Raw genomic sequence first — 8,503 nt, forward strand, 5'->3', positions numbered from 1 at the left:
ATTGCAGGCTAAGACCTCTACACATTACATCTCTAATAATCATCCCAAAGCTGAGGCAGGAACAAATGAAATCCATTTTTTTTGTTTGTTTCCTTTTTGGTTTTTTGAGGTAGGGTCTTGCTCTAGCCCAGGCTGACATGGAATTCACAGTGAAGACTCAGGGCAGTCTCAAACTCAAAAAAGGTGGATCCTAACTCTGCCTCCCAAGTGCTGGGATTAAAGGTATGTGCCACCACGCCTGGCTTGGAATCCACATTCTTTGTGTAAATTTTGTTTTTTTTCTTTTTCCAGGTAGGGTCTCACTCTAGCCCAGGCTGATCTGGAATTCAGTATATAGTCTCAGCGTGGCCTCAAATTCACAGAGATCCTCCTACCCCTACCTCTGCCTCCCAAGTGCTGGGATTAAAGATGTGTGACACCATACCCGGCTTTCTTTTTGCAATTTTTTAAATTTAATTTATTAATTTGAGAGAAAGAGAGAGAGAGAGAGAGAGAGAGAGAGAATGGCCACACCAGGGCCTTTAGTGGCTGTGAACAAACTCTAGGCACATGCACTACCTTATGCATCTGGCTTACATGGAATCCACATTTTGCCAACAAGGAAGCTGAGGTACAAAGAGCAAAAACCTTGTTAAAAGACACACAACTGGGCTGGAGAGATGGCTTAGTGGTTAAGACACTTTTATGCAAAACCAAAGGACCTCTGTTTGAATCCCAAGGACCCATGTAACCCAGATGCACAAGGTGGCACATGTATCTGGAGTTTGTTTACAGTGGCTGGAAGCCCTGGCGTGCCATTTTTTCTATCTGCCTTTCTTTCTTTCTTCCTCTCTCTCTCTCTCTCTCTCAACAAATAATGTTTAAAAGTATATTAAAGGGCTGAAGAGAAGGCTTAGTTGTTAAGGCACTTGCCTGCAATGCCAAAGGACCTAGGTTCAATTCTCTAGGACCCATGTAAGACAGATGCACAAGGTGTCACATACATATGGAGTTTCTTTGCAGTGGCTAGAGGCCCTGGTGTGCCCATTCTCTCTCTCTCCACCTCTTTCTCTCTATCTCTGTATTGCTCTCTGAAATAAATAAAAGTAAGATATTTAAAAAGTAGAAAGAAAGAAAGAAAGATAGATAGATAGATAGATAGGTGATAGATAGATAGATAGATAGATAGATAGAGACACACAACTAAATAAACAGACCGGGCATGGTGGTGCATGCCCAGCACTTTGGAGGCAGAGGTAGGAGGATCACTGTGAGGTAGAAAGATGGCTATGTGTCTGAGGCCAGCCTGGGACTACAGAGTGAATTCAGGTCAGCATGGGCTAAAGAGAGACCCTACCTTGAAGATAAATAAATATATATTTTAAAGATGCTGCTCAGGGCCTCCTTGCCCCCACTCCAGCCAAGATTCCCCCTCTACTGCATTCCTTTGAGGTGTGGAAGTATCTGTCACCTTCCTGTTCAACTCCTGATTCTCAGGCATGTGTGTTCCCCACACGTGGCTAGGTCAGAGCAAAGCTTCTGTATTCACAGGTGAAGCAGAAGGCACCCTCTTTTCCGTCTTCCTATGTGACTACTGTCTCCTCCCAGTCTCCATCCCTACGGCTCCTCCTTTCATGCCCTTTGAGTCCCAGCTCAAATCACACCTTTCTCTTTTTTTAATTAATATATTTGAGAGAGAAAGACAAATGGAGAGGGACAGAATGGACATGCCAGGGCCTCCAACCACTGCAAATCAACTCCAGACACATGGGCCACTTGTGCATCTGGCTTACATGGGTACTGGGAACTTGAACCTAGGTCTTTAGGCTTCTTAGCCAAGCACCTTAACTGCTAAGCCATTTCTCCAGCCCAAATCTCACTTTTCTGTCATTTTCCCTCCAGTGCTCACAGGGGGAGTATAGGTTTTCTCATTAATGCTTCCTGTCTCTCCCACCATGAGAGGTTGTAAAGGAGAGGAGCTGATTTGTTTACTCCTTGCTGAGTCCTGAAGGGCAGGTCTGGGTCTGATTCTCCTTCTTCCCCACACAGCCCAGAATGGGGCACGGCACACATGGGGACCAGAACCAGGGTATCGGCATGGCACTGCTAGAGTGAAAAGGGCAGTCACTAGCAGCCACTGTGTGTCCAACTCTACACAGTAGCCTTCCATATCACCAGGTTCCACCACAGTGGATTCAACAACTACACATAAAAAAAATATGAGGAGCTGGAGAAATGGTTTAGCAATTAAGGCGCTTGCCTGAGAAGCCTAAGGACCCAGGTTCAACTCCCCAGAACCCATATAAGCCAGATGCACAAAGTGGCACATGCATCTCAAGTTCATTTGCAGTGGCTAAAGGCCCTGGCACACCCATTCTCTCTCTCTCTCAAATAATAAACAAAATAAATTAAAATTAAAATTAAATAAATAAAATTAAAAGCAGAATGTGGTGGTGCATGTCTTTAATCCCAGCACTAGGGAGGCAGAAGTAGGAGGACTGCCATGAGTTCAAGGCCACCCTGAGACTACATAGTGAATTCCAGGTCAGCCTGGGCTACAGGGAGACCCTACCTCAAAAAACTAAAAAAAAAAAAAAAAAAAAAAAAGAAGAAGCCAGGTGTGGTAGCACACACCTTTAATCTTAGTACTAGTACTAGGGAGGCAGAGGTAGAAGGATTACTATGAGTTTGAGGCCAGGCCAGCCTGAGACCACACAGTCAATTTCACGTCAGCTGGGGCTAGAACAAGACTCTATCTCAAAAAAACAAAAGCAACAACAATAAATGTATATATATATGGAAAGGGGGCTGGGGAGATCACTCAGTAGGTAAGAGCACTTGCTGCATAAGCATGAGGACCTAATTTGTCCAGAGTTCTATCCCCAGCACCGACGTACATAGCAGGACATAACCACGCACACCTGTAACTCTAATCCTGTGGGGAACAGGCACTGGAGAATTACTGGGTTAGCCAGACTTGACCATAAACAAAAATGGCAGCTCCAGGTTCAGTGACAGACTCCAGCTTAAGGAAATAAGGCTGAAGAGTGATAGAAGACACTCAATATTCTTTTCTGGCCTCCACACATGTGCATAATAGACAAGTGTACATGCATTCACAGCACACCACACACACTTACAAATGTCAGGAGAGGGGCTAGAGAGATGGCTTAGTGATTACTGCATTTTCCTGCAGAGCCAAAGGACTCAGGTTCAATTCCCCAGGACCCACGTAAGCCAACTACACAAGGTGGCACATGTGTCTGGAGTTCATTTACAGTGGCTAAAGGCCCTGGCACACCTATTCTCTCTCTCAAAGAAATAAAATAAAATAATAATTTTTTAAAAAGTCAGGAGAGGGCTGGAGGGATGGCTTAACAGTTAAGGTGCGTGCTGCGAAGCCTAAGGATCCAGGTTTGATTCTCCAGATACCACATTAAGCTAGATGCACATGATGGCCCATGCATCTGGAGTTTGTTTGCAGTGGCTAGAGGCCCTGGTGTACCCATTCTCTCCTCTCACTCTCTAATAAATAAATTTTAAAATGTCAGGAGGGGCTGCAGAGATGGCTCAGCAGTTAAGGCACTTGCCTGCAAAGCCTAAAGATCCAAGTTTGATTCCACAGTATCCATATAAAGCCAGATGCACAAAGTGGCACATCCATCTGGAGTTTGTTTGCAGTGGCTGGAAGCCCTGGTGTGCCCATTCTCTCTCTTTCCTTTCTCTCTCACTCTCAAATAAAAACAAAATACCATATACGTGTGTGTGTGTGTACGTATCAGGAGACTGGACGTAGTGGCACACTCTTTTTTTGTTGTTAATTTTTATTTATTTGAGAGTGACAGACAGAGAGAGAGAGAGAGAATGGACGCGCCAGGGCCTCCAGCCACTGCAAACGAACTCCAGACACGTGCGCCCCCTTGTGCATCTGGCTAACGTGGGTCCTGGGGAATCAAGCTTCGAACCAGGATCCTTAGGCTTCACAGGCAAGTGCTTAACCGCTAAGCCATCTTTCCAGCTCTGGCACACTCTTTTAATCCCAGTACTTGGGAGGCAGAGTAAGAGGGTCACTGTGAGTACCAAGTCAGCCTGGGCTAGAGTTAGACACTACCTCAAAAAAAAAAAAAAAAAGCCAGGTATGGTGGTGCACACCTTCAATCCCAGCACTCAGGAGGCAGAGGTAGGAGGATCGCCATGAGTTCAAGGCTACCCTGAGCCTGAGACTAAATAGTGAATTTCAGGTCAGTCTGAGCTAGTGTGAGACCCTACCTCAAAAACAACAAAGCAAAAACAACAACAAAAGAAGTCAGGAAAGAACATACTGTACTAAATATGTGTGGGTTTCTTTTTTTTATCATTATTCCCCAAACAACATAGTTTCATAACTATTTATATAGAACATCATATAAGGTATTATAAGTCACCCAGAGATGATTTAAACATGGGGCTGGGAAAATTGTTCAGTGGTTAAAGGCTTGAAAATCCTGTAGGCCCAGGTCCGATTCCCTTGCCAACCTTGTAAAGCCTGACAGGTGCTCACTTGCAGCAGCAAGAGACCCTGGTGCACCCATAAACACACACATATAAATAAATAAATTAATTAATTTAAAAAAATAGGGGCTGGAGGGACTGCTCAGCATATAAGGTGCTTTCCAGCAAAGCCTCTGGCCCCAGGTTCAATTCCCCAGTACCCACATAAAGCCAGATACACAAGGTGGTACATGTATCTGGAGTTCATTTGCAGTGGCTAAAGGCCCTGGTGTGTCCATTCTCTCTCTCTCTCTCTCTCTCTCTATCTATCTCTTTCACTCTCTCTTCCTCTCTCTCAAATAAATAAAATAAAATGCCATACTTAAAAAAAAAAAAAAGAAAAGGAAGGGAGGAGGATACTTAATAGATTGATATTGTATATATGTAATAACAATGATTGTAATGGGGAGGTAATATGATGGAGAATGGAATCTCAAAGGGGAAAGTGTAGAGGTGGGGAGGGAGGGAATTACCATGGGATATTTTTTTTATAATCATGGAAAATGTTATTAAAAAAAAAAAAAAGAATATGGGAGGATTAAGTTACATGCAAGCACTATGACATTTTATATTGGAGACTTGAGCATCCACCAATTTCCTATCCTCAGGAGTCCTGGAGATAATCCCTTCTGGATAGCAAGGAGCTGTCTATGCTACATGTTTTGAATTTACAAACCTCACCCCATGTCCCTGTGAAGGAGGCATTATTACCCAGGCTCAGCTCCAAGCATGGAAGTCACTTGAGAAGCCAGGGTTTGCACTCAAAGGGCCTAGCTCCATAGTCCATGCCTGTACCCACAGAGTCCAGTTGTGAAGGACCCCCCAAACAGGTGGAAGGCAGTGCAGAGTAATATAGGACAAAGTTCAGGCAAGAGGGGAATTCACCTGAATCTCTTCCAGAAAGAGGTTGGTCTCCACAAAGCGGTTGTTCATGAAGCCACCAGGGGCCCGGCAGTTCTGCAGGAAGCGGGCTGGGTTGGGACGCACTTTGGGGTTGGCTCCCACCAGTTCACAGTACTGGGTCACTAGGGATTTGGGTATCTGTAGGACAAGGCTCCACGTCAGGGAAGGGGTGGTAGGTGGCTGACAAGGAGGAAAGGGCTGGGGCAGGGCTGATAGGCAAGGTCTAGAAACTTACCTTCCCAGGGTTGCGAAGGGCGGCTGCCCGAGGTAGGGGGCCATTGAAGACTTCCCAGATGAGACAGCCCAAGCGCCACATATCTGCTGACCTGTGGCAGTGACCCAGAACTGCTCAGGAGGGGTGCACGTGCACACGCACACACAGACAGACAGACAGACAGACAGACAGAACTGGTCTCCAACCTACCTTAGGTACCAGGAACTCACTAACAAGCCCTAGCTGTGTCCCTCAGCTGACCCATCATCCCCAAACAGCTGGTTTCATTACCTCCACTTAATATATAAAGAAACAAAGGCTCAGACAAGCAAGGACACCTGCTCTGGGTTAAAGAGTTTTCAAATTCAGAGCCATCCAATGCCTAAGCCTATGTCCATCCTGCCCAACCACCCTGGAAGCATTAGAATAAGCCCCACTCCTGAGATCCTGGCTCCCTGCCAGCCACGCAGGAAGGGGCAGGGGAATGCCAGGTTGTCTGGGGTTCCAAGTCTGTAGGGGCTTCCAGCCCAAGGCAGATTGATGCATGCCAACTCCAGTTACCCACCACTTCTCTCTGAGTGCTCTGCCACTGCTGTCAGACAACTCCGGGGGGTCATACTGCTCAAGCTCAGGGATCCCCTTGCGGGGAGGTCCGCCACCATTGCCCTGGGCTGAGAACATGTAGTCCAGGCCCCCAAGTTTCCACTCTCCAGCTCTGTCTACGAACACAGCGGCCATGCAGACGTTATTGTGGATGAGACTGCAGTCATTGACCAGGAAGCTGAGGGCTTTCACTATCTGGTGTAGACCCCAGGACAGCTCCTGCTCCTTTGGGCCACCAGCTTCCGCTCTTGTTTTGAGGTATGTTCCCAGTGGGGTCACAGCCTCTGTCACCACATGGAGGCACTTTTCAGTCTGGAGAAGGAAACAGGAATATCAGGACAGGGTTTGGAGAGAGTAGGTAAGAGAGAGGTAATAGAGAGGGGTAACAGAGAAGCAGAAACCAAGTCTGAGGGGGCCAAAGCCTATGAGTGGAGCTGGAGAGATGGCTAAGCGGTTAAGGCACTTGCCTGCAAAGACAAAGGACCCAGGTTCAATTCCCCAGGACCCACATTAGCCAGATGTACAAGGTAGCACATGTGTCTAGAGTTCATTTGCAGCTGCTGGAGGCCCTGGTGTGCATGTTCTCTCTCTCTCTCACACACACACACACACAAATAAATATTTTCTCATTTTATAATTTTTTTTGTTTTTCATTTTAATTTTTATTTGTGAGCAGAGAGAGAATGAATGCTCCAGGGCCTGCAGCCATGGCAAACAAACTACAGATACATGCGCCACTTTGTGCATTTGGCTTTATGTGGGCACTGGGGAACTGAACCAGGGTCTTTAGATTTTGCAGGCCAGTGCCTTAACTGCTGAGCCATCTCTCCAGCTCAAATAAACTTTTAAAAAATAAAACAGCCTAGGGATGAAGAGATGGCTTAGGGTTAAGCGCTTCCCTGTGAAGCCTAAGGACCCCAGTTTGAGGCTCAATTCCCCAGGACCCACGTTAGCCAGAAACACAAGGGGGCGCACGCGTCTGGAGTTCGTTTGCCGTTTGCCATGGCTGGAGGCCCTGGCGCGCCCATTCTCTCTCTCTATCTGCCTTTCTCTCTCCCTTCCTCCCTCTTTCTCTGTTGCTCTCAAATAAACAAATAAATATAAGAATAAAATAGCCTGTAGGTGGAATTTTAGGATCAGTCAGAGAAGACAGGAGTAGGAAACCAGAAGGGGGTGAAGGGGCAAGATACACAGACGAGGTGGTAGATACCTCCAACCCATCAATGTAGGATAGGATGTTGGGGTGCCGAAGAGTCTTGAGGCGCTTGAAGGCAGCTTTGGCCACCTGGGTCTGCTCTTCAGCCCCAGGCTTCACATCATACACGAAGATGGACACTACGCTGCCTGTGGCCTGGAGGAGGACAGAGAGTCCTGAGGGGTGCCGGTCAGCTCAGCAATCGGCCTGGGGTTTGGAGTCTGTCCCTAGAGCGGAAGGAAAGGGCGACAGGCCCGTTCTCTTCCAGGACAGCCCTGGGGGGGGGGGGAGGGGACGGAGGGGAGAGACTAGGCTGTGCCCACGTGACCCTCCCGTCTGGTCCGCCGGTCTGTCCCTCGGGGCCGGTCGCCCGCCACGTCGGCACTGCCCGCCCCCCTCCCGGGCCCGTAGCCCCGCAGCCACCGTCGCCACGTCAGGCCCGGAACGAGGCGTGCGAGCCGGCGGCGCAGACTAGGCAAGGCCGAGGTCTGCCGCGGCCTGCAGAGCAAGGCCGCGCACCTCACCTTCTTGCGACCGCGGTGCAGGACCCAGGGCCCAGGTGGGCTGCCCTCGGGGGGCTCCGGGCTGAGCTCGAACGGGAAGTCTCGGACTGGATCCCGGGCAAAGAACCACATCGTCCCCGCCGCCGCTGCGGGCTCGGGCGCCTCAGCTCCGGGTCCTCCAGCCGCCCGAGCCGGGGCGGGGCGGGGCTCCCTGGGGGCGGGGCTTTGCCCTGGATGGGCGGGGCTTGTCCGAGCGCGGACTTCTCCGCCCCTGAGAGCGCGAGGGCAGGGGTTCAAGCTGAGAGCATCTCTCCTCCGAGTCTACCCGAGCAGGTCATCCCAGTGTGTGTCTTTATAAACAAAAGGGGACGTGGTAGTGAGAGCGACAGGACGGCGACAGCAGTGAGGGCGGCCGGGTCACAAAAAGTGGGCGTGACAATAGAACCCACCTCTCAACGTTATTTCAGGGATAAGAGCGTGAGAAAGACGGAGAAACAGGCGAAGAGATGGGAACTAAAAGGGGGAAAAGAAGAAGAAGGCGACTGCTAGGCAGAGACAAACAGGAAAGGGTGTGTA

The 8,503-nt window shown here is 48.7% G+C and overlaps 1 protein-coding gene across 5 annotated transcripts in view; it reads right to left on the reverse strand.

Moving 5' to 3' along the window:
* The window catches only part of Scyl1 (SCY1 like pseudokinase 1), an 18,203-nt gene extending 10,084 nt beyond the window's left edge, over positions 1 to 8,119 (reverse strand). For all 5 annotated transcript variants that reach the window (XM_045156996.1, XM_045156993.1, XM_045157001.1 and 2 more), the window contains exons 1-5: positions 7,949 to 8,119; positions 7,440 to 7,580; positions 6,192 to 6,541; positions 5,648 to 5,738; positions 5,395 to 5,550 (exon numbers count right to left, since the gene is read on the reverse strand). In XM_045156996.1, the coding sequence (XP_045012931.1) occupies positions 5,395 to 5,550; positions 5,648 to 5,738; positions 6,192 to 6,541; positions 7,440 to 7,580; positions 7,949 to 8,059 (849 nt within the window). In that variant the 5' untranslated portion in view covers positions 8,060 to 8,119. The remainder of the gene's footprint in view (positions 1 to 5,394; positions 5,551 to 5,647; positions 5,739 to 6,191; positions 6,542 to 7,439; positions 7,581 to 7,948) is intronic.
* Positions 8,120 to 8,503: the final 384 nt, after the last annotated feature.

The sequence above is a fragment of the Jaculus jaculus genome, chromosome 1 (assembly GCF_020740685.1).
Source record: "Jaculus jaculus isolate mJacJac1 chromosome 1, mJacJac1.mat.Y.cur, whole genome shotgun sequence".
Taxonomy (NCBI): Eukaryota; Metazoa; Chordata; class Mammalia; order Rodentia; family Dipodidae; genus Jaculus; species Jaculus jaculus.